The sequence below is a fragment of the Pyrgilauda ruficollis genome, unplaced genomic scaffold, assembly GCF_017590135.1.
Source record: "Pyrgilauda ruficollis isolate IOZ18807 unplaced genomic scaffold, ASM1759013v1 scaffold85, whole genome shotgun sequence".
NCBI classification, from domain to species: Eukaryota; Metazoa; Chordata; class Aves; order Passeriformes; family Passeridae; genus Pyrgilauda; species Pyrgilauda ruficollis.
The window spans coordinates 3,513,785-3,540,348 of record NW_024530488.1 but is presented as its reverse complement, the minus strand read 5'-3'; the positions used below and the strand labels follow the sequence as shown (position 1 = coordinate 3,540,348).

General features: G+C 40.6%; 1 protein-coding gene across 1 annotated transcript; it reads left to right on the top strand.

The window, feature by feature from the left end:
• The first annotated feature begins 183 nt into the window (after positions 1–183).
• OTC (ornithine transcarbamylase) lies at positions 184–26,564 on the top strand. The gene is made up of 10 exons (XM_041487878.1): positions 184–202; positions 828–1,012; positions 1,599–1,680; positions 9,008–9,095; positions 14,720–14,873; positions 21,926–22,048; positions 22,756–22,809; positions 22,911–23,060; positions 23,573–23,710; positions 26,376–26,564. The coding sequence occupies exons 1-10, from the start codon at positions 184–186 to the stop codon at positions 26,433–26,435; spliced, it is 1,053 nt and encodes a 350-aa protein (XP_041343812.1). The 3' UTR covers positions 26,436–26,564.

The window sequence follows — 26,564 nt, the reverse complement described above, 5'->3', positions numbered from 1 at the left end:
TTAACCTTTAGTCTGTGAAACCTGGGCTTGGACAAGATTTTCATTAAGATGCCTCAATTAATCTAGAGGAAATTTGATCATGTAACTTCTGTGAGTAATTATCAACATTCAATTTCATGTAATTCTGAAATCCTAAATCTGGATGGAGGCCAGAATACACTGAATAAACACCACATGTCCAGAATGCCTCTTGTGTGGTACAGTAAGGCTGGTTTTTTGGGCTTTTTTTACCCTTTTCCCCGTGTAATGAAGAGATTACATATGCATTTATAGAAAAGAATACACTGAATAAACACCACATGTCCAGAATGCCTCTTGTGTGGTACAGTAAGGCTGGTTTCTTGGGCTTTTTTTACCCTTTTCCCCAGTGTAATGAAGAGATTACATACGCATTTATAGAAGTGCCACCTTTTGTGAGAGTGGGGTTGAAATGTGGCAAGTGTCTACTCATGCACACAGCAAAAAGAAGGGAGAAACAGCACCAAGATCCATTTCTGTTGTTCTGTTCCCAGAAAGGGCAGCTCTGGGTTCTACACATAAGTCATTTTTCCAGGATCTGAATGGCCTTATTTGACAGGCAGCACGCAGTTGCAGTATGCATCTCAGAAGACAGAAGAAATTACATCTAAAGTATATTTTGTAATGCAATTTGAAACATTGTTACAGTGGCCGTGGATATAGTGCGTAGTGGCATGCGGTGCCTGTGTGACAGGAGTTATTTAAACTAATTAACACAGATCTATCAGGATGATCCAGCTGGGTCACGTGAGGGGAGTGGGAGAGATTTCAGGTGCTTGACCAGTGGCTTTAGCACATACATAATTTAGCACTGAATGGCAAAAAATATACATTTTTTTTGCTCTATTGGCACAGGTATGGGACACCAGCTCAAATGAATGTTGATCTGAGAGGTCGGGACCTCCTTACTCTGCAGAACTACACAGCTGATGAGCTGAAGTATTTGCTGTGGATGGCATCAGATTTGAAACAAAGGATAAAGCATGAAGGAGAGGTAAAATGATTTAACTGTCATTTAGGTCCCTCAGATGTTGAAATAAATACTGTTCTGAAGGGTACTGTGAAAAAGCCTTTCAGCTGTCTTGTCCTAAACAAAATCTCCTGAGCTCTTAAAACTGTAAATCATGTGCTGCAAATCAAAGAGCCTTCCTGCAAAGTGTCCAGAGATATTCTTTAAACACTTCAGAGGACTTTGTGAGGGGAAAGGTTAAACAGGTTTGTGCAGCTAGCTCCCTGTTGTCAGCTAACCCCATCCATCCACACATGGTGTACATGCAGCACTAAATGTAGGAAACAGAAGACACTTCTCTGCATGGGATTAAATTAGTATCTGAGTTCTCCTTAATGCTGGCTCAAATTGAGTGCCAAAATGCAGTTCCTTTTGGGCCTAGAATTACTACTTTGTCTTTAACCTTTCCACTGCTAATAAATTCATTGAAGAGCAGGAGAACAAAAGCACAGGTAAGAAACCCCACTTTTGCAACTTTTCTAATGATGAATTAAAATGTGCAAGAAGTATTTCATACTTTAAAGAGTATAATGATTATAAAATTGAAATAACTTCATTTTTCATGTTTCAGTATTTGCCATTGATGCAAGGCAAATCTTTGGCCATGATTTTTGAGAAGAGAAGCACAAGAACAAGATTATCTGCAGAAACAGGTAGGTCTGAGCAATGACACAGTAAGACTTTATATGAAACTGTATATTTGAATATGTACTGAAAAACACTGCATAATTTTGCATTTAGCATTTGTACTCAGGAGAAACCTAAACTTTGAAAGCAAAAATAAGAAAAGAATGGTGGCTGTTTGTGTTTCACCTTGCATATTAATTTCACAAGCACATGGCTTTGGTCACTGAAATTTTGTCCAAATCTTGCAAAACATGGTAGATCAGAAATAAAGTAACAGGCAGAAGTAAGTATTTCTATTGTAAGCTCCCAGCTGTACTGGCAAGATGTACATTTCCTAACATCTACTTCAGTAAGCATCACAAATTGAATTTTGTACAAGCTCTAATAAATATTTTTCTAATGTAATATGCATTACCATTGTTACATTTCAAAGTATGTTCTTAGGCTGGGAATCACAGTAATGCCTTGATATAAATTCAGGGGAAAAATTAACATGATTACCTACAGGGGAAGATAACTTGATGGAGACTCAAGGATATTAGCCTAATCATATCATGCACTGGAACATTTTTCTTTTAGGTTACAGTCCTGCAAACACTGAAACATGTACCTATAGTATCTTTATTTACATGGTAGTTGTTCTGAACTCAATGGCACTGCTGAAATAAATAACTCATCAATTAATCATTCATAGCAAGAAATAACTCTGAACTGGTGAAGCATCAAGGAAGAACTTGCTCTTTTTTCATTTAAGTTGACCCAGCATCCCTCACTTCTCCCTAGTGAAGGAAGAGGAAACCTGTTGAGTATTCACACTTCTTTACAAGTTGTAAGAGAGAAGGTAAAAATAATGGAAGGAAGAAGCAGATGCGTTAACTTCAAGCATTTCTGAATTTGCCTTTGTATTGTCTGGCACAGCCATTTGCCTGCTGATCCTGCTCTTTAAGCAGACTTGTTGTTGCTTTCTGTTTTCTCCTGATAATGAGGACTTACTAATGTGCATTCCCTGTCTGTGAAGACCACCCACCTTTTAATTCCTGAGTTTTCAGTCCAATTTCTTGTTTCCTGCCATCCTGGTATATGGCCAGGTAATGAATTCTCTGGATCTGTTTATCCTTCATTCTTCTGTATTCTGAGGGAAACACTACTTAGTCCTTGGCTTTTGAAGGCTTATGGAAGGAGGAAGCTCAGGAAAGTTCAAATGAATTAACTTAAGGATGGGAGTTAATGCACATAAATTCATCCAAGGGAGAATTAAGCTCCAGTGAAATAAAACAAATTTATTTCTGAATGAGAGCTTCCACAAGAGAGTTTAATGCAGTTTAGCTTCTGTGCATTAACTTCACACCTTCTGTTAATTGGTCTTAAGTCTGTTAAGCCTAAGACTTTGCTTCAAAGGCAGACTTAAGTTTTTTCTTCCCACAAAAACTCTATACATTTCAGCTGCTTTTTTAACATAAATGATTCCGTCCTTGGAATTTCTAACTCAAAACAAATGTGGAGCCACATGTGTTCCTTTCAGCTAAACAAGATAATTTAATACCAATTTTCTAATGTCTAGTAAAAGTGGACAATTGCAGTGGATTGGAGTGTTTATTTATAAAGTTCCTGAGTCATCTCAAATAGCTCTTCCCAAGAGTTGCCCCTTCAATAACTTGAGAGAGGTCACTTGTAGGGCAAGGTCCTGGGGATGAGATTAAGCTAAACAAATTTTGCAACTCTCAGGAACAAATAAATCAGTGCATTTCATTACAGAGCAGAGACTTGGAAAGCACTGATTACAAAATCTTCCCTGTGCAGTGTTTAGGAGTTTGTTGGGATATATTAACACCATGGAAGAGTTTTCAGAATTCCTATTGTCCCTATGCCTACAAAGAATGACATTATTGAAAAAGAAATAAACAGAGTGGTTGAAGTTGGAAGTAATCTCTGAAGGTCATCTGGTCCAGTCTCCTGATCAAGCAGGGTCTTCTAGAGCCAGCTTTCCAGGACCATGTGCAGAAGCCTTTTGAATATCTCCAAGGATGAAGGTGCCACAATCTTCTGTGGCAACCTATGCCATTGCTCAATCAGCTTTTCAGTAAATAGAATTGACAGTTCAGAGGGGTCTTCTGAGACTGTGCCCATTGCACTATTGAAAAACACCTGGCTCTGTCTTCTTTGCCTCCTCCCTTCAGGTGTACATTAGCAATGTTTCCCCTGAGCCTTCTCTTCTCTAGGTGTGCTGTCCCAGCCCTCTCAGCTTTTCTTCTCATATGAAATATGCTTCAGTCCCTCAGCCATCTTTGTGAGCCTTTGTTAGCATGGACATCCCAACTGTATCCCACATGTCCATGTTTCTCATACTGAGGACCCCAAATCCGGACTCTTGAGGTCACCAGTGCTTATAAAGAGGAAAGATCACCTCCCTCCACCTTCTGACAGTATTTGTCTGGTGCAGTCCAGGGCACCACTCACCACCATTGCTGGAAAGGTACACACACTGCTGGGTCATGTTCAATTTGCTGTCCACCAGGACCCCCAGGACATTTTCTGCCAAGCTGCTCCCCAGATGGGAGGCCCCCATCACGTCCAGGTGCAGGGGCTGTTCTTCCTCAGGTGCAGGACTTTGCATCTCTCCTTGCTGAACTTCATGGGGCTCCTGTCAGACCATTTTTCCAGTCTGCCAAGATCCCTCTGGACCAGCCACTCCTCCCAGTTTTGTGTCAACAGCAGGATTGCTGAAACCACACTCAGTCAAGACCCTTAACACAGGTGTTAAACAGGACTGGACACAAATGGACCCTGAAGGGACTGCTGGTCACTGGCCCCCAACTGGACTTTTTGCTGGTGGCCACCACTCTCAGGCCTGGCCATTTGGACAGTTCTGAACTCATCCCATGCTCTGCTCATCCAGCCAGGCATCCTCAGCTTGGCTAGGAGGATCTCACGGGAGACACTGTCAATGGACACAATGAAGTCCAGGCAGACAAAACCCACTGCCCTCCCCTCATATACCAGGCCAGTCATAAATCACAGAGGTTGATCAAGCTGCTCAAGCATGACTTCCTCTTGGTGAAACCATGCTGACTGTTTCTGACAGTTTTCTTATCCTTAATCTGCCTAGAAATCGTTTTCAGGGTTAGCTGCTTCATCACTTTCCCGTGGACTGAGGTGAGGCAGCTTAGCCTGTCTTCTCTGGGTCCTCCTTGCCCTTCTTGAACTTGGGGGTGACCTTTTCGCATTTCTCCCAATTGTCCAGATCAATTGAAAATTATCAAAACATTAATTTATGATGCATTGCAATAGATCAGTTGATATTTAACGTTTTCCAATATCATGTTTCTCTGAACTGTTTTATCCTAATGACATTGCAATCGTACTGAATAATATACATCTCCTTGGGGTATAATTAATTGCCTCTTTAATCTTGTCCTAATGTATTTCTGAAACCTATATAATTTTACCATTTCTAAGTAGTGATAAGTTTAATGCAGGACTAGAAGTAACTTCCGTAGAGTAGTGGCAAAGTAAATCCAGTTCTGTAAGCCTAGGAGATTTATTTCTATCACTGGCTATTTTATTGGAAAATGTGACATATCTGCTATTACACTGGAAAATGTCAGCTCTTCACAGTCAGAATCCCATACCCATTCTGCATAAAATTTTGTGTACTTTTTGAAAACAGATCTATTCACATGGTCATGTATTACTGGTAAAATAAACATCCTCAGGCATGGCACAAGTTGGATGTTTTTGTTATAGCTTTGGTGTAAAATAATCTGAGTGTCACTGTTGCTGTTAAAATATACAGCTGCAGTTATGTTTTAGTGAATAAGTCATAAATAAATCCAACCATTTCACAGACACTGAATGCAGACAATATTTCACAGAGCAGAAATAGAGAGGAAGCAGTGCACATAGGAAAGCTCAGCCTACCTTCTCTTGTTGTGCACTGCAATATACAAAATATTAACAGCCTTATGGGGGTTCAGTGCCACTGGCTTTAGTGAAATTACTCCCAACTCACTCCTCCTACAGAGTGGGGTGAGAGGAACATGATGCCCATGCCTGAAAACTGCTACACAGAGTCACAGAAATAATTACATCGTAGCATATGAGTAGTGGAGATGGTATTAGATGGTACAGGGTCTTTTTTCTTTTTGAATGGCTAAGTATTATTTAGCTTGGCCTCATTACAGAGGGCCCAAATGCACTCTTAGCTTACCCTTCACTTAAAAGGGTAGCTTGAAAAGAACTTCTAAAAACTGCTTATCAATTTTTAGCTTCTGCTTTAAGAATTTTCTGCAATTGCTGCCTAGGAGAGTTCTTTATGTCTAAATGGAAAAATACTTTCTATTTTGTAAGTCCAGGCAGGCAATGAGGAAATTAATAAATGCAAATCCATATGTCTTGAAAAAGATCCTTCCTTTGAGTCTGAGAAGATGACTATATGTGTCTCCTGGTGACAGCTCCAGAATTGTGTAGCCAACCTGTGAACTACAGGATTCATTTTGGCCCCCTTACCCCACGCAGCAGGGACAGCCTGGCATGAAGCTTTCAGTCATGTCCTGTCTGAAAGAGTCTGCATAAATGGGGTCAATAATGTGCCACAGCCTGAGGCATGAAACTGTGTATTTTGAAAACTAACAGTAGTGAGAAGTGTGTACATGAGGTAATCTATTCTGGATTTGCAGTATGAACATGTAGTAGTTTATTGAAGATATCACAATTCATATAAATATTTAGCATGTGACCTTGGATATGACCAGGTTGTGACACCAAAGGATTAGATCTCCAAGTTTCACAGAGCACTCCAATGTTTATTTGCTGAATTGGTGCCTGCATACCTTCAAAAGTCATCTTTTATTTTGCTTTCTACTGGTAGTCTGCATGAAGAATCTGAAAAAGATTCTGTCTCCGCAACTATATACAAAGCTAAAGCACAGAGCTCCTGTATTTCCAGATGGAAAGTTTTGTATGGAAATATGTTCCCAGGCCCTGCACAGATGGCCAGTTCATGAGCAGAGAGCTCAACACATCAGGGCCCTGCTATGTACACAGACTCCAGGTGGCAGCTCTGACTGGGCTGCCTGACATCTGGCAGTTCTGAATAAATGTTCAGATTCCCATTGTTTTACCTGGACATCATTTCTAGAAAACAGAACATGTCCATTGGAGCCTGCCAGGACTGTGAATCATCTACCAAAATATATATGCATTTAGAATCCTAAAATGCAGAGCTGCTGTATTGTGTGGAACTTGCAGGAATAAATAACATAATTGTATATGACTCCAAAAAAATCCGGAAGAATTTGGGAAGGAAAAGTTACTGCCAACAACAGTTTATCCTTGAGGTCTTGACTTGAAAATTGGCACTGAATAAACAGGCTGTGATGTGTAGTTTGCATACACTGTCCTTTAAATGCAGTGTTTGTGTCTGAGTTGCAGAGGGGAGGTGAAAAAAGCAATAGTAGAATAAATGGTGCTTCATCCTTAAAAGTTTGCTCTTGTAATATGTTGAGATTTGGAGCAATCCTTAATGAAAACAACAAGCAATTTAAAAGGGTCCATTCAATAAAACGAGTGTACACTGGCTAGGGGAGCAGAAATTTGCCCTTCAGGTGGGACCTGGAGCATCATTACTTTTAATTTGACATTTAGGGAAATTGAGGCAGTCCAAAAAGAATTATTTGCCAATATTGTTTTTATCTATTGTATTTTAAACCCCAGAGGCTGGCTGAATTGATGCAAAACAGAAAACCTGACCTCAACCCTGCTGCCAGCAGATGGAAGTTAATAAGGGTTGCTCTGTGTAAGGAGCCCAGTTGTGGAGCCCACACCTGCTGCCTGTACCTGTTGGTTTTATGTGTGAAAGGTTTCAGTGTTCAGTCCTAGATTAATCCTCTTTTAAAGAGCAGCTGTGGGACGAAGTTTTTAATCCATGGCAGACCTGTAAAACCACTGTGCTGAAGCTGCAGTGCTGAATCTGTCAGCAGTGCCATCTAATGGATACAGCCAGCTTCAGCAGCTTTTGACCTTTTCTTCTAGTTTTTTCTTCCTTTTCCACTCTTTTTTTTCTCTCTTTTAAAATTAATTTTTTTTCCTAACAGCATGAAATTCATCAGCATCTCCACGATATCACAGTTTGTTAAACAAAGTGGGGCTCTCTACTCTTCTATGCTGTGTGCAGCCTTTCTCTTCCTGGCAATATAAAGATGGGCTTCTTACTAGATTTTTGTCACAATAAAAGACTCACGCCCCCACAGTGTTGCCTCAACAAGGCTGGTTTGTCCATACTAAGATTCTCTGGAAATTTCCTCCATCAGAAATGCTAGTGACAGGGCAGGACCTGCCTGCAGAAAATCTCTGTACTGGAAGGGAGTGACAGTTCATAAAACAGCCTCATCAAGCCACGTCCTCTCAATGTGTGGCCATGAGGGACTTCACACTCAGATTCAGAAGAAAGAGGCCTCGGACTTAAACCAGGCAAATACACAGAGACTCAGATGTTGGTGAAAAGATCATTTCTTCCCTGTCTGTGTCAAATGGTTGCTTGTGATAACTTTCTATGGTGGTGCAATTAAAATAAAGCAGCAGAGAGCCTGAGAGTTGCCTTTAACTGCAATTTGTCTTCATCTAAAACACTGTTCAGACACCTTTGAAGTTCCCCAAAATGTTTTCTATTCTTAAATGATGCTCAAGTTTTTCCATGGTTTCCTGCTCAGGAATGGATTTTACTCTTCATACCTAATCCATCCAGTTCTTTGGACTTCTATGCAAATTCCTAATTATTGCAAGGTAGAGGGATGCTGGCAGGGCCTGAGATCTTTTCTTTCTCGCATTATAATTTTTAAGGCACTTGACCATTTGAGACCAAATTCAAGTTTGTTACAGTGTGTGAGGAGGGTTTTCTGTCTGAGTGACTTTACATGAAAAACAGTGTTGATCCTTGTAAGGATGTGGAAGTGCACCAGGTGACTCGGATGGTCCTTCCAGGGTGCAAAGTGCCATGAAGCAGAAATGCAGAATGATGAATGGATTACCTGGCTCTTTACAGGGAGCAACAGTGATGCGTGTGGTAATGTGTAGCCCTGGAGCTTGAATCACTGTTCCTGTGATCACAGATCAGAACTCATGGCTAAGGATTTCAATAACAAATACATTTTAGTGGGTTTATTCCAAAGCACATTTATTTGAAATTTTGTGTGTCAAAAGCTAATAATTTTAACATTTTGATATCCTGATGAGTTTTACTTTTATTTTTGTATATGTATTTTATATCAAGAAGATTTTGAATCTTGGCTGTAAATATGAGGTGCTGGTGTTTAATTTATCTTTTATTTTTTTTATTCCTATTTTTTCCTGATTTAGGATTTTGTCTCCTTGGAGGACATGCTTCCTTCCTTACAACACAAGATATACATCTGGGCACTAATGAGAGTCTCACAGATACAGCAAGGTTGGTAAAATGTCACTTGATTGATCACTGCATTTGGTTGTTGATTGGGCTGACACCTGTCTTACAGAATTTTGGAATCTGATATTTTATTTCTGGAAAATGTCAGAAGGTAGTCCAAATTTCTTAAATATTTACAGATCAGCTCACAGAATCTTTAGCTCAGTAAACCTTTATTCCATTCTCTCAAGCTATCCTACACTTCCCACACAGAATTATTTTGGCATATAGAATGTTGATTAGAGTTACATTTACAAATGGAACAATTTTATGAACCTCAGTAGTCATGTAATTCAACTGATGACAGCACATATATTCTAACAAGACTCAAACCTTCTGATTCTGCTGCCCTTGGAGCAAAATCAAGAAGCAAAGACACAATTTATGTTAGTTAGGCCAGCTGCTGGTGGGCCTTGGCCTGCTGTAGCAGCGTCCCTGCAGTGACAGGGTGGCACCGAGGGCCTTTCTGATCCCCCATTTCAGCAGCATGAAACTGGACCCACACTTTGTAGCCAGTTTCAGATTTGCTGCACCCTCCTTCCCAGCTTCCAGGACTGCTGAGGAGGCTGGGCTATGGCTCCCTTCTCTCACTGTGTCCTGGAAGATGTCAGTCATGCCCAGCCTCACAGGCAGGGCTGGGTAGCAGCTTGTCTCCCTGGCTGGGGCAGGGAGGACCTGAGCTCAGAGTTTTTCTGCAGTGGACTGCCTCTGTTGTCGAAGAAAGCTGGCAGAACATGAGGTCATGTTTTGCAGGTGCTCCTGCTGTTTTCCATAGCATTCCAGCTACTAAAGCTTCATCCTGCCTTAGCATTATCCTGCTTTCTAGGCAGCCCTTTTGCAGCCTGGGGTTGAGTCAGCCAGGCCTAGCTGTTGGAAGGTTAGCAGTGTCTGATGGTCCTTTTTGTTCTGGTGAAAGACATGCAGTGTCAAGGTCATCAGGCTCAACTCAAATGTGCAATCAGTCAGATGAGTTCCATTGCCTTTGCTGAATACCACAGCTCTCAGTCAGTGGGAGAGACTATTTGAGAACTGTGTTGCTGTTCTCTGTGATGAAATCCAACAAAATTAAAGAAAAAAGATCAAACATTTGAACATTTTAAATTTTCCTTCCTTGTTTTTTTACTACTGAAATGGAAGACATATGGTGTTGATAGTAGAAAGTAAAAATCGCAGTCCCTTGAGGCCTGGAAGTACTTAACTCTTACTCTCTGCTAGATACATAAATCTGCCAGAATCAAAATGAGCTGCAACAACAGAATCATAGAATATTTTGGGTTCAAAGAGACTTTAAATATCATCTTGTTCCAACCCTCCTGTCATGGGCAAGGACACTTTTCACTAGACCAGGCTGTTCAGAGTCCTATCCTACTGTAAATGCAGGGCCACGAAGGAAGGAATGATGAGGTTGACTTATCAGGAGGCTAATTTATTACTTTATTATACTATATTATATTAAATAATACTATACTATACTAAAGAATACAGAAAAGATACTTACTAAATGCTAAAAAGATAATAATGAAAACTCATGACTCTTTCCAGAGTCCCGACACAGCTTGGCACTGAATGGTCAATGCAACTCACACCAGAGTCCAGTCAGGCAATCACCTTGGGTAAACAATCTCCAAATACATTCCACAGGAGCACAACACAGGAGAAGCAAATGAGATAAGAATAGTTTTCCTTTTCTCTGAGGCCTCTCGCTGCCTTTCAGCTTCCCAGGAGAAAACCCTGGGCGAAGGAATCATGTTCAGGGAATGTGAATGCCACACCATCCAGCCTAGCCTTGAGCACAGCCAGGGATGGGCATCCACAGCTTCTCTGGGCAACCTCTGCCAGTGCCTCACCAACCTCACAGTAAAGAATTTTTTCCTAATATCTAAATCTACTCTCTGTCAGCTTGAAGCCCTCTCCATCTTTTGTGTGGGCTCTGTTCAGATACTGGAAGGCTGAATTAGGTCAGTCTGGAGCCTTCTCTTTTCCAGGCTGAATAATGCCAGGTATCTCAGCCTTTCCTTGTAGGCGAGGTGCTCCCTCCTTCTGATCACCTTGCATCCCTCATCTGCACTACTGCAAAGATGGCTGTGAACCCCAGCAGCCAAACCTTCAGGAAGGGGAAGGATGAAGTCAAGGCCCTTCCAAAGCACTTCCCAGTTATAACCTCTGCAAGCATTGCCCCACCAGCCATGCAGGACTGTCACTGGAGCCTCTGCCATTCAGATGCCAACCCTACAGCAAATCTGACACAAAACCAGAGCTTAATTTTAATTTCTTCTTCTTCCCAAATGTGCAGTAAAGGGACATTAGATATTTTGTTTACAGTGTCCTGAATGGCCTTTGTTTGCACAAGCAAAAAAGGAAAAAGGCAGACAATAAACTACAAGAAACAAGGCAATAAATAGAAGCAAGTAAATTTTCCAGCCATTCTGCAGGTATTCCCATTCTGCGGATAAACTTCCTACAATATCCACTCCCCAAACAAACCTTCAGCCCCCTTTTCTCTGTCACTGCTTGCTCTTCCAGGACTCTTACCTGGAGATTTTGCTCCTCTGCTCAGTCACAGCTCTCACCTGCTACCCCCTGGACAGGGGGTTTTCCCAAATCCTTACAGTCCCAGTGCTCTGCTCCACTGCTGCTGTCATTAGCAGAAATGCAGAAATACTACTAGCTGCATAATCAAGGATGAGTAGTTTACCCAAAAAAACAACTGGAGTGTTGATTCCTTGGTGCTTCTTGTGAACGAAAGATGACATCCCAACCTCATTCAGAAAATGTAAGAACAGAAAAAGAATGCCTGTAGTAGACCCAGAGGGTATTTCAAATATTTACAGGCATGTGTCTGGGGCTCTGAAGGCCTTTGAAGTACTTGAGATTGAGACTTAAAGCGAAAGGGGCACAGATCCATAAAAGTCACAGTTTTTATTAGAACTGCTGCAGGTAAGGGTTGAAAGCATTGCTGCTGTGAACATATTTTTAGTGACTTATTACCTGCTCATAAATCAGTTCCTCCATGCTTCACAAGACATTTGCATTTATGCTGACACTGTGGCAAAAAGTTACCACCCATTAAGGAGCTCTGAGCCTTTCAGTGCTGTTTAACATGTCTGATCTAGTACCTGAAATGAAATATAAGTACTGTGTCTGTTTTTCCCACTGCAGAGCAGTTCCACTGGGCATCACTAAAGCTCAGTGGCCATCAGGTTCAGTGGCAGCCCTGAAGAGCTCACAGGGTGATTTAACCAGTCCACTGGAATTATTAGGGCATTAATCTCTGCATTTATGGGGAAAGGGTTTATTTTGCTGAGAACACATCCACTGTCTGTCCCTGTGAGACTATGAGTGAAAGTGAAGTGGTTTTGTCAGAAGTTTAAAGCTTTTGAATGGATATAAACTGTCAAAACAAAAGCAAAACTACCTTGCATAGCAGTATTCTATACAAAACATATGCAAATGCCCAATTTTCAAATTCAAAAGTCTGCCATACCCCAAAGGCATACTCTGTGTTTCATTTTGGATTCCTCAGAGGATACAGCTGAGGAAAAGAAATTCAGGTTTTCTCTGTAGAAATAAAAATTACTTTGAAAAGAGATATATACAGTATTTTGATGTACTCAGTGTTTCAATATAATATGTTTCCAGGCTCTGGGATTTTGAAGTCCATAGTCTCATGATTTTGAAAAGGAGTGAAAAGAGAGAAAAACCTATTCCTTGATAAAATAAGAACATTAAATGTAGTCACCTCATGAACTTGTGCTTACAGCCCTCAGCTTCCAAAACTTCACCTTTGATAAGCCTCCTTTACATTCAGGACTTTTATTTTTTTTGTATGCAATTCCAGCCTTACACGGTTTTCTTTAAACTAGATAAATTATCGGAGACTTAATCATTCCCCTGTAATCATAGACTTTCAGGTGAGGGTTATTTGTGTTTTTTTTTCCCCCAAGTTTAGTTTTATTTTGATTTCACAAAGAATAAAGCCAGTTCACAGCTGATTTTCCTACTGTAAGACATGACATCTAGAAATGCTGGCAGAAGGACTGTCTGATGTCCTGCTGGTAGGTGTCTAATAAATCTGAGATCTACTTCCAACAGACTAAAGATGAAAATCCAGCAGTTTTCACTAGCTGGTGATTATGACTGAATTTTCCCTGATGGCATACCCTATGAAGGAACATCTTCTTTAATTTCTTGATTAGCTGTGTCAAATAGAAATCAGCTGAGCTGACATCTTAAAAGGGAAAAACAAAAGCTGTAAGGAAAATAAGCAATTTCCCAATGTGATTGCCCCTTTGACTGATGGGGACTGGCTGTGTCTTGTTCAGGGTGTCCACCAGTGAGATGGCCATAAAAAGGAACCATGCATCACATCCCTGATGACCAGTTCAGAACAAAACAGGTTTCCCCCTGGGAAAGAAACTGGCGAGCTAAGAAGAAATAATGGCACTAGCAGTAACTGTTCCAGTACTCTGTAATCAGTAAATACCTTGTTCAGTTCCTCCTTTTCATTTGTAGCTTCTATCGACAGTCTTTTCTTCAGAGGGAGCTCTACAGGCAATCTTGTAACGTTTTATAAGAGCTTTGCTTGTGTGAGGAATGTCTGGTGTCAGTAGAAAATACTTATAACTGACTTTATCAGGAGGCCTTGCTGATGATGGTACTAACAGCCTTATTTCCACAAGAGGAGATGCAAGAATTTGTCATGGCTAATCAGGAAGGCAGTTACTGCAAGGATTTTTTCCCCCCCATATTTCTAATTCAGTCCTCCCTTGTTTTGTTTTAAGGTCCTGTTTCAGATAACATGAAAACACACAAAATGCTACTTCAAAGTCAGGCTTCAGGGCCTGATTAAAACACAGAAATGCAGAGAAATTAAGAACTCTAATCCATATTTAATTTATCTAAAAAATTCAGAGTATACTATGCTAATCTCTGTGTCTTTCACACTTCAGCAAATGAAGTTAATGCCAGAGTGGTACAGGAGTTCTGCAACCCCTTCCCTTGTTCTGAGTTTGAAATTTGGGCATTACTTGAATGCTGATACCCTGTGAGTCAATACAGAGGTGTGTAGGTAGGAGAAAGCAGACCAACAATCCCAGCCTGTTCTGTTTCTGTGTTTATTAAGATCAGTAAACAATTGTGGTAATCGAAGACAGATCTCTATTGCTGACCCTCACAGAGTCGGGCTACCATACAGAGTCTATATTATTCAGTCAATGCTACATTTGTTCTTTGCTAAAAGACTGAAAAAAATAATATACCTTATCTCTTCTGAGATTAACAAATTCTTCAACTGTTACAGTATCACACAATCTCTTATCTTAGTTCAGAAAGCTTAACATGTATCAATGTTCCATCTACAATGAAATGCTAAAGAGAAAAGAATATAAAATAGAGCAGCAGTTTTCATTTACTTACTATAGTAGTGTTAGGAAGTGAAACTTCTTACTTATTAGCAGCTTGTTAAATGGCTACATTTGAGTATGTTTTGCAGGCATGATAAATTATTCAGATAGCTGAAAAATATTGATTCATTACCATTTCTCATTAATATTTATGTGTTGCATGGTGAAGAGTGCAATAGGGGTATATTTATTATATTTGACTTGAGTATTTTCTGCCATCTCTAGGGTGCTGTCCAGCATGACAAATGCAATCTTGGCTCGAGTTTATAACCATAATGATCTGGACCTAATGGCAAAAGAAGCCACGATCCCAGTAATCAATGGATTGTCTGATTTATACCATCCTCTTCAGATTTTAGCTGATTACCTAACTCTTCAGGTAAAAATATAAACAATTTTTTTTTTTTTTGCTAATTCTTAGTAAGTATTTGGGGAAGTAATCTTCAAAACAATTTATCCCTAGGTTTTTCAAAGTAGTAATTACATGGCACTTGTTGTTTAAAGAGATCTTCATCCAGCAATATAATTAAGGACCTGTTTAATTTAAAACAATTACATAGTCGTATCAGCTGTAGTGGAACTGAAGTTAAGCACAAAATTAAGTATTTCATTGGAATTAGTCTGCAATTCAAAAAATGTACAGAGGGCTGTACATATTAAGACAAACATGAGAATCTGGCTCAGGCAAAGCCAGCAGAAGTTTTTCCATTGGCTTGAAAACACTCAGTAGTTTGCTCTTGTCTCTAGAGTTTAAGGACTCTAATCTATGGACAGCTTAAAAAGAATCACTATCTATGTATTAGGAAATTGATTGAACAAATTTGTTTTGAAAAGCCAGTTAATGTTACCAGTACCAACACTTAGTGTTCAGGCACTTCAACCAGTTTAAACTTTGCTCACATCAAAGAACAGTTATAAGAGATTGTATTTTTTTATTTTTTATCTAATGTAACAGTGGATCTGACAACGGGATAACATTTTGCACACAGAATACCAGATGTTTATCTGTGAACAGAAGGACTACGTGGTTTTACAATCGGTTGAGGATCTGGCTTATAAAAAAGATTATTATACTGCAGGGCTGGTTGACAACTATGATGAACTCCTCTGACCTTGTTTACTTTCTGAATGAATAAAAACAACACTGCTTGAAAATGGTAGGGCAGAATAATTTTCTGATTTATTCAGCTATGTTTCTCAGTTGTTGGGGACTTTGCTATGGGACATTCAGTGTGTGGGAAAGATCTAGTGATAGTAATATTAAATTATTCATACTTTAAACCTTAAATACTGGAAGACTCATGTTTGGTGGAAATCACTTCTTTGTTTTAAGTATTTTTTGTAAAATGTTATATTCATGGTGAAGAGACAAAAAAAAAAATTGGTGAACTTGAGACTAAAATGCTTACAGACCTCAGGATAAGGGAGATTTGTGAGATCATATTGAGCCAGCCTCAATGTTCAAATTGCATAAAACAGTAAGCTGTAGTGAGAATGTCATCGTTTTGTTTTAAACACTGTATGCAAATATAGGTCAGGAGAGTCTTCTGGTTGTGTTTTGTGGGGTGTTCTGTTTTGGAAACACCTTATTAATTAGCATTTCATCACTTATGAGTAGCATTCTTCAGAACAATCTGTGACACACAGCCCACACAGCCATGGGTATCTCTGCCCCTAAACTTGGATTTATCTCGGCCACTGACTCCAGCACCCAGGCTCACAGTGCTGCTGCCCTCTACTCCACCTCCAGCTAATGAAGAGAGTCCAGTGAGCATCCCAGTCACCTTCTGGAGATGCATCTCTTTCTGCACTGATCTTAGGGGGAAGCCTGTGGAAAGCAGCAGGATGAGAACATGCTCTGTTGATCACCCTCTGCTCCTCCATTGCATCCTTGCACAGGGCAGCTGTGGCAGAAGCGCCAGGTGAATATGAGCCCACAGGCTGCACTTTTCCCTGGCTTGAATTCCAAGGGCAGCACCAACAAATAAACAGCATAACAAATAATGCTGCCCAGCTTGAAAGGGCTGCAATATATGCTCAAATTCTTGCTGTGTGATCCCAAGACCTCAAATTATTACAATTTTCAAATTCATCACCATCATCTTCCTTATTCTAATAATTAGAAATCCCAACTAAGCTGTGGGTGTTCTTGCTGCACCAAACACAAAGGAGGATGTCTTTGGTGATGAAGAAACAGGTCCACAGCAGTTGGTGCTCAAACAAAAGACATATTTGACATGGGGAGGTGTCATGACAAAGTGAGCACTTAGAGCACAAGGAATGGCTCAGCTTTTATACAGACATGGGAGGGTTTTTTTTTTAAATTTACAGCACTTTCACACTCAGCCCAATAAGCAGAGCACCATTTCCTCCATCTGCCCATCTCTTCTGACTCTTTCCAGCATGTTCCTTAGCCTAAAATTTGTCAGGAGATCTTTATAGGGCAGCTGGGTGGCCACCCTGCTGTGCCAAGGGCATGTTGCACTGCTGGTGCTGACTCACTTTCCATTCCTGCTTTCTTATCCAGGAGAGAGGGGCAGGCAGGGGAGAGCTCCCTGTGGGTGACGGCACTGCCTGAACTCTCCCTTTCTGTTCCTCTGCTCCCTTTTTTTCCTCTTTGCACTGTACAGTGAGTTGGAGAAGACTCGAGTGGCATGTAATGAAACAATGTTTTAATCATATAATGAACACTGCCAGGCCACAGAAGTGAGATTAACTCTTGAAGAGGTGTGAGCCACGGGGTCTAGCTGCTGCTTACCCCAATCAAGTTTCTCATGGGATTTTCAGCAAGATGTCATCCAAATACCACCTGCAAGAAGATTAATACAGGGATGTGGAATGGTACCACTGATTTTTTTAAATGAGTTGAAAGACCATACATAACATTTAGACTGTTTTTGTGCAACGCAAAGGCAATTTATTTGATTTATACATATATGCAAACTACAGTAGTGGCACAGACTGCTAGCCTAATATTTAAATGTAACTACAGACTTTGTGCAGCTTGTTTCTCCTTATAAAATGTCTCTTCCCCATGCCCATAAATATTTTCATGCCTGGACCTGTTCCTCCCTGCTGTCAGTACATACCCAAAATGTACTTCTTTTTTTTTCTTTTTTTTCTTCTCTGTTTTCCAGTGCAGCTCTATGTGCACTCTGGTCCTCTTCATGCTTAGCACATTTTTCTTCTTCCATTTTCTATATCCTATTAATTTTGTTGTGTGCCTTCTTGAACCCTCCTCAAGAAATTTCTCTTTCCTTTGAAACTACATAATTGCACGGTTTGTTTTGAAAAAAATGTTTTCTTGCTTATAGCTTCTATTCCCTTTTCACAGGTTCATTTTAGTATCGTTATTTTAGTACAGTCCATTGCATCCCCCAAACACTGGAGCTGGTTTATTTTCAGGGCTGTCAATTCTCATTCTGTATTCAGGGCAAATTCTCATCCTGGAAATATTATTTTCAGATCATGAAGTGTGCTCCTGTTTTGGATATTGGGGTGAGATTCCTCAGGTTCAGCATCCTCCTGCCCAGTGCCTTCTTCCTGAGCAGCCTGGATCCCCTCACGTGTTTGAAGTCTAAGCTGGCTCTGTCCTTTAATATTGTGCTCAGGGTTAATGCCCTCTATTAAGCCAAGAAAAATGTTTTTCTTAGCCTATATATACACTATCTTCCTTCTTAAAGGTTGTGTTGAGCTGAGCGTGCTTGAGTTATAACCCATTCAAAATGGTTGCAAACACGTAAAGAACCCGTTTTTGGGGATTTGGCCTTTAAAGACTGTGAGTTTGTGAGCACACACTGAGCCCCTTAACTCCCCTGCTTGTGCTGTAACAGCCACGAGCTGAGTCCACCCAGTGCCTCTCGGTGTCCTGGGCAGGAGCTGTGGCTGAGCTTCTGCTCTGCTCAGCGTGGCTGGAGGGCAGCAGCACACAATTTGTATTCCAGAGACAGCCCGGGTATTGACATTGATTCAATTGATATTAATGTCACTGGCCAAATCAGCTCACTTGTAGCTGGCTGCAGGATGGCCAGACTGGTAATTAGAGTGGATCCATATGCCACTAGCTTTTTGTGTCACTGGTCTGGGGGGGATTTTCTTTTTCAGAAAGCAATGGTTGGCATAAGAAATACATCGGTGATTTCTTTTTAAGCAGCATAACAAATAATGCTGCCCAGCTTGAAAAGGGCTGCAATATATTCTCAAATTCTCCTTGCTGTGTGATCCCAAGACCTCAAATTATTACAATTTTCAAATTCATCACCATCATCATCCCTATTATTCTAACAATTAGAAATCCCAACTAAGATCTGTCCTGATCCTCTAAAATATACTGTATTAATAACCATGACAAAAACCAGTGTGGGAGTAAGAAAGAAAACTGGCCCAGCATCTGCCTTCAGCCCAGTTTGAGAACCAGAAGATCCAAGTTTGCCCAGTTTCTCATTTACTGGATTGCACTGACTCCCGAAGGGCTAAAGCTTTGATTAGTCCCCGGCATTCCATTTTAAAATTTGACAGATTATTGATTCATTATTCAAAAGCTTGTTTTAATTGAGGGCTGTTATGACAGTTGTGGTCAAACATTTCAGAATTAATCTATAATGGTGTCAGAGTTTCAGTCTCGCTGGAAGCAAGTCCAGGCAGAGGCAGGCACAAATGTCCCTAATTAGTTAACCCAGTCTTCTCCACACATACAGCAGGGTCAAATCACTGAGCAAACTTATTTTTTCCCAGAGTTGTCTACACTGATACATTTCAGCCATGGATAAGAACAGAATGAAATATTGTAAAAACAACATGAGAGTGAGAAAATTGAATGTAAAATTGGTATACTTATTTAGCTGGGATTTTTCATGAGAATAACACAGGCAAGTTTTATGGCACTACAGCAGCAATAACTGTGTTGGAGGCTTCATAAGGGAGAAGGGCTCTAGACTTTCTAAATATGTTAATTTTTTGTGTGGCTTGACTAGGAGTCATGTTCCAAATATAGAGTGAAACTGCAGAACACCCATGAAGGAGTAAAGCCTACATCAATATAACATAATTTGTAAAAACTGGGGAGGGATGCAAAGGGGAAATTTCTGCAGAGGTTCTGGTGATCAGCAGGTATTGTAAAGGCTTTCATTTAATTTAGAGTGTTACTATCATGGCAAAACACTTTTAGCAGGATTTCACCTGTGTGATTGTGTAAGTACACACTATAAAAGAGGGAGTGGGCAGGAGGGGAAGTGTGTCTCATTTACTGCAGATTTTGTATTGCCTCCAAGCTTTCTGGTTCTGACCAGCAGAGCCACCTCATCTTTGCTGGAAGCTGAGGGTGTGTGTTTGCTCATAAGCAGTACAGTCACAGTCACAGTGATCTGGCTTTAGATGAAAAGGTTTGAATTACAGCAGCAGTGCACCAGCGGCAGTATAAAGCCTAGCACAGGATACAAAACCGGCTTCACTGGCACACACAGAGCTTGATTCTGCCTTGCTATGACTCCTTCCATTAGCAAAATATCTTCATTAAAATCAGTTCAGCTATGTCCACTCTACACAGTAGTCACTGCAGATGTGGTTTGCAATTTGCACTGCATATCAGGGATCATTATACAGGCATGTCCAGTACTCCATATTTTATCTGTAACAGCTAGCAGCTTGGGAAAACAGAGGAAAGCACTTAGTATGCGCTGTGCTTCTTTTAATGCAGAGCAGCAGCTGGCAGTAAGGTGAAGTTGTTTAACATAGCAGTGTATTTGTGACTCTAGTCAATGCTTGGAGTATTAAGGCTGAGATGTCTATTTTTAAACAGTGAGATGAAAAGAACTCAGGACTGTCTCACTTGCTTCTGGCTGTGGGTTCTGGTCTCAGCTATCACTAAGCTCTAAATGGAAACAACACCTTAAATAAATGCTTCAGTTTGGCCTTCTCCTAGGAGCACCTAGGAGATGTGGAAGGACTTTGAAAGGTCCTTGGAGACCTGCAGAATGGTTATACTGAAATAACTTCCATGTCCAAAAAGTCCTGATTTGTTCTCCTGTAAATGCCCTTGCATCCAACCTCTGCCAATGAGCCTGCTGTTAACAAACTTTGGCAGAAAAAGCAATATTTTTGCAATACCATAGTTTTACCCCTTAAACCTGAACAGTCTAGGACTCTATCCAGTTTAGGTATTTACAGCACTTTAATGTCATTCAATTTTCAATTACTACTATTTTTGACTCAAAATTGTGGTCACTGAAAGAAATGCTAATAACTTTGTTCTGGAACAACTTCACAAACTATTTGCTTAGGAGAAGCTGCTGCCAGGAGAGGAGGGGGTGGTCCCAGCCCTTTTCCTGTTCAGTCTGTTGGCATCTTTTCTGCAACTGCAAGGTTGCCACTTAGTACAATGTGGATGCTTATCCTCTCTGACAAGCATTGAATCATGTCACACAAAGTGTTGAAACATTGTCTGGCTTCCAGCTACTATAATGCAATTTGCATGGCCCAGATTTGAACTAAGAATAAAAGGCTCTCCAGAAATTGTTTCAAGTAATGAGACAGAGTTTTACAGAGCAGGCTTATAGAATTTGGTTATGTCTTTGTAAAAATTTTGGTATCAGCTTAAGTGCCTATGAACATGCATATTTAAAACAAGGCTCATTAAGGAGCCTCAAATTGTCCTGCTCTGGAAATATGTAATCCCTGTTACTCTTGTTCCTCCTTAGGCCCTTATCTGCTTGGGGTGGAGGGACAGAGTAACTGCACATGGCCAGGCTGTAAGTGCCATCAGGCAAAGCCACAGTTAACTCTGTAATGCTGTTTCAAGTTTGGGTAATCCACATTTTTTAAAAAATCCCTGCACTCTTTGGCTGAACAATGGAGAACAAATGCTGCAGGCCATGAGTGGCACAGCTGCTTTCAGAGTGCTGCTCTTTGCTGTCCTGTGCACTGGGGGTGAAGATGCACTCCCAGGACCTGGCCACTGCCATGGCCTCAGGGAACAGCATGCAGAGGCAACCAAGCCAGAGCAATAGGGGGAAAGCTGGAAGGAGTTCTATTTCAGGCATTAGGACTGTCTCTAATTATTTCTAACATTCACTGATGTTTATGAGGCCCAAAGAACAGCTGTACATCAGTGATGCTAAAATCACTTTGTGTCCGCTGCTGAATCTCAGCCTGAGCCTCACCACATGGCACATGTGCCAATGTGTCCTTCTCCCATGTACCAATGTGTCCTCCTCCAGGGGAAGCAGCAGCACTTGGCCCTTCTTGTATGACATGAGGAGAGCTTTCCTTCTGTGACTATCCTGTAGGAGCAGCAATTCCAGGTGTGCTCCATGTAGGCAGCACTTGAAGGCAGCCAGCTGCCTTCACACAGACCCTTCTGATCATTCCATCTTGTCCATCAACCTGCCCAGCTCCTCTGGAAAGTTACCCCAGAGCTTGTGATTGCTTTGGCAGGAGCACTATGGAGGGCTGAAGGGGCTCACCGTGGCCTGGATCGGGGATGGCAACAACGTCCTGCACTCCTTCATGACGAGCGCGGCAAAGCTGGGAATGCACCTGAGGATCGCCACTCCCAGGGTAAGAAAAAACAAATCCCTGGAGAAAGGAAGGCAAACTGCACCCAGGCTTGTCTGAAACACTCAGGCACTGCTCAAGGGCCCCAGCTGGGGGTGCCTGCATCTACCTTGAGTGCCTGTTTTCAGAACCTAGGTACAAAATCCCAATCCAGTTATTTGGATGCAAAGCAGGAGTGTTTCTACTGAGTCCAACATCAGAAATGGGAATACATGACAGGAGTATAAATCATGGAGGATCACAGTTTCATCTGATAAAGCCTTATAAACCCATTCAATGTACTCTCCCCATTAAAAAAAAAAAAAAAAAAAAAAAAAAAAAGTTACGCCTGTTTCAGATGGGTGGAAGTTTTGCATCTCATTTAATGTAAATTGGTGGTGCAGCCTTTTAGAATGTTGCATTGTAATGCAATATAAAATATTTTTAAAAATCAGTTTAGAACAAAAAAAATTAAATGTTGTATATGCATTTAATTCTGTAACTGTCAAAATACATTTTTCTTATGTTTTTAGAGCACTTTTCGCCACTTGATCTCCAAAATAAACTTTCAACAAAATCAGCATAGTTTCCTCGTTTTACAGTTCTGAAAGTTATTCTTTTTCCATGGCCAATGGTTCAATAAGTATTTTTCTAACCATTCTTATTAATAAGTGAAGTTCTTATACATGTTCCATGTTCCATGATGTCTTATCTATCATCTCTTTTGTCAGGGCTTTGAACCGGACCTCAGGATAACTAAAATAACTGAACAGAACTCCAGAGAGGTAGGAGCCTAAGAAACACCCTAGTAGAATAGTTTGAATAGAGTTTATTTTCATTATAAATGAAGTTCCTTGTCTTAGTGATCTTATTTTATTCACATTAGTATGGTACCAAGTTACTTCTCACAACAGACCCTTTGGAAGCCGCAGACAGTGCCAATGTCTTAGTCACAGACACATGGATAAGCATGGGACAAGAAAAGGAGAAGAAAGAAAGACAAAAGGCCTTTCAAGGTTATCAGATTACAATGCAGGTAAAAACTGAGATTTTGGGTTTTATTTATGTTTTTACACTTTGTATTTCTAAGAATCAGAATCAACCATGCATGAGTTTGAGGGGTTTTTGAGTGGGGCCATGGAAAAGCCACATGCAAACCTCCCTCCAGCTTAGAAAACTCACAGAGATAACAGAGTTTGAGTTATGTCATGCACTCCACATGACTTGGACTCTTTCAGAGCTTCCCAATGAGATCAAACTCCAGAACGTGCAGCTGAGGGGTTTTCACTCCACTTCTAAACTCAGAGAAATTGGAGTGACTTTTTGACTTTTGTGAAGTCAGCATTGAACTCTTACAGACTTGCATGAAGATATTCCCATCTTATTCGCAGATGAGGAATTCTTTTGAAGTCTGTGGAATTCTTCTGAGTTCATCATGCAAGTAACCAGAGTGGGAGTTAATATAAAATTTGTTAACTTTTTTACTAGTTAAGGATTTTAGTAATGTCCTCACATATGTCTGTATTTTATATGCTTTTTAATCTACAGACTGCAAAATCTGCTGCTGCCAACTGGACTTTTTTACATTGTTTACCCAGAAAACCTGAAGAAGTTGATGATGAAGTATTTTATTCTCCACAGTCATTGGTTTTCCAGGAGGCTGAAAACAGAAAATGGACAATTATGGTAAGAAAAAAAAAAAGAAAATAAGGTAACATTATTTGGAGGTTAGGGTCAATTCTGTTCTGTCTTACACAACAGGCTTGAATTCAACCTGGTTCTACAGTAAATAGTGAATGTTAAAACATATGTTTCAAATTTACCCCACAGCACATCACAATTTTGACTATAGACAACATTAGTAGTTACAGTAAATAGTGAATGTTAAAACATATGTTTCAAATTTACCCCACATCACAATTGTGACTATAGACAACATTAGTAGCACAAATACTTCTGGGCACAAATGTGATCTATTTTGGTGATATTCTGCTGTTGCTTGACCCAGGTTTTATCACTAAGTGAAATCTACAATATAAACTGTCACTTTTTTTGGTAATTAAATCACTGGACTTACTCTAATGGTTAACTCAACTTCTCAGTTAAGACATGTTAAACGCTGAGGTCCCAGGGTCTGGTCTTAGAGACTGCAGTTTCCCAAACACTTAAAACCAGTTATTTTCTCTCAGGAAAAGCCGCTGCTGACATCAGTGGGAACTTTCCCCGAGAAAAGATTTGAAAGATCCTGAAAAGTTATGGTGTGGGTGACACTGTGTGATCATGGGAACCATGAGGGGACACTTGGCATTTAACATAAACCATAACTCCCATCTCAGCATTCCTGGAATTTCAGAAAATTACTGCCAGATCTCAGTAGCCTATTATTTATTTTTGGCTTTAGATCCACCAAGCTGACAAAAGCTAGTGAAAACTTTCAGAGGTGAAAAGAAAAAGAGAGATGGCATTGTCATAGTTCTGAGATGAAGCCTAGATGTGCTCCTAATGAATAAATAAGGGGTTTAGTGTTGTGTTTGCTAAAACCCCAGATATTGGACACAGTCTAAATTACTAACAAATTTGTGCTAAATTCATAGTTTTTGTCCTTAAAATTCAACATAATGCTCAGATCTTTTTGTTTTAATTTTGCAGTGTTTCTAATTGACCTAAATATAATTTTTTTTAAAAAGAAAAGAAGCCCTTCACTTTGGGTTCCAGATGCACATTTTGCGGGGGGCTGGGGGGGGTGAAAGGAAAATGTCATCTTTGTATTTTATCAACCTATAAAAATAATAAATGTATGGGTCATGTTTATATAGTATTTTCTACCACTTGTAGCACAGAGAGCAAACTGAAGAATAGATTATTTGCTCAGCTGTAGATGCAAGCAGGGCTGAGTGCAGCCAAGAATGGGCAGCACTGAGGGGCTGCACAGCTGGAATTCAGGCACCTCTGTGTGCCTGGGCTGACCCTGGCTATCTATTTCTCTGGGTGGGGACTGAAGGCTCTTGAGACGGTAGTTCATGTTTGGACTCAGGTGTTTATTGTTTCTTATCAGTAAAAAAGACTGATAAGAAATAACTCACAACTGTGAGTTTGGCAGTTTTTCATTAGAAGGCACAAAATAGCTAACAATCTCTTGTTACAAGGTCTTTGAAGACTAAACTATCCAATTAAGAAAGGACACCTAGATTATTTTCCCTTTTAACCCAATAACTGATCCCAAAAAGCCTGCAATGCGGACTTCTCTGCCCAATTACAGAGTGCCACCCAAACCCATGAGGAAGGAGGAAGAAGAAGGTAAAGAAGAACAACCTGCCTCCACCCTAAAACCTCCATCTTGCTTCCATCCACAAGATACTAAAAATCCCAAAACCTAAATTTCTCACCAAGTGATGCCTATAATCTATTTCACACTTTAGTGGATTCTAGTCTATCTTGAAGTCTAGGAACCTTTCTCCATGAATGAGGGTCAAAGCCAGGGCTCCCCTGAGGGCCAGGACACCCCAGAGCAGACAGAGAAATATTCCCAGTGCCCTGGATTTCCACACCTGGCAGTGATGAGGGGAAAGGAAGGACAGGCAGCAAGACCACAGCCCCTGGAGAACCCTCACAAATCCAGTGCTGAGCCAAAATAACCATGTGCAGTCAGACCTTGCTGTGAAATCACAGCACCACGTAAAGAACCAGGTAAAGCCTTGCCCAAGCCAGGTGAGTGTGGGGTTTGTTGTGAGCACAGGCGTGGGAGGGACAGCGGAGCTGCTGCAACACCACACTTCATTTAGCTGAGTACATCACTGCCATTTCACAGCTGTGCCTGAGGCTGGGCAGGCAGGGCAGGAGGGGTGGATGGCACACTCTTGACCTCAGTGAGCATTTTCCATGTTTCACTACAGAAAGTATAGCTAAACTGGGATAAATTTCAGAGTCCATGTTCTAGTGTGGCTCTCACTGATGCTAATGGAAAGTGCTGGAATCCACAAGCCAGCCCATGTGATGTCTGGGTACCTAGAGCATCTCCTAGAAGTAGCTGAGAATACATCACAACATGCCAAAAAGGCCTCAGCATTTGATCTAAATGCTTGTGTGAATTGCTTCTAAGCTGTCCATTAATATATTTTGTCCACACTGAGAAAATCTATCAGCTACAATACAGAACATCCTAACTGAATTTCAGCTCTTGCCTGATTCATCATAAGAAATTCTAGCAAATAAATCTAAGTGTACCGTTTTTGTCAGGATAATAACTTTCAACACAAGGCTTCAAAGCTGGAAAATATTTTCCCCTTATTTATTTTTATGGAGTATCTGTTTCCAATGTGATTGGATTTTTTTTCTTCTCTTCCTCCTCTAGGCTGTCATGGTCTCCCTGCTGACAGATTACTCACCACAGTTACGAAAACCCACATTTTGATGCTTGGATTCCTGCCAGGAGAAAAATATTCCTCATCAGCAGAATATTCTGGTCCGCAAACACATAGATCTTCTTCAGAAAGGACCAAGGCAATGAGTGATTTTTTTTAATAAAACCATACAGTTGGCT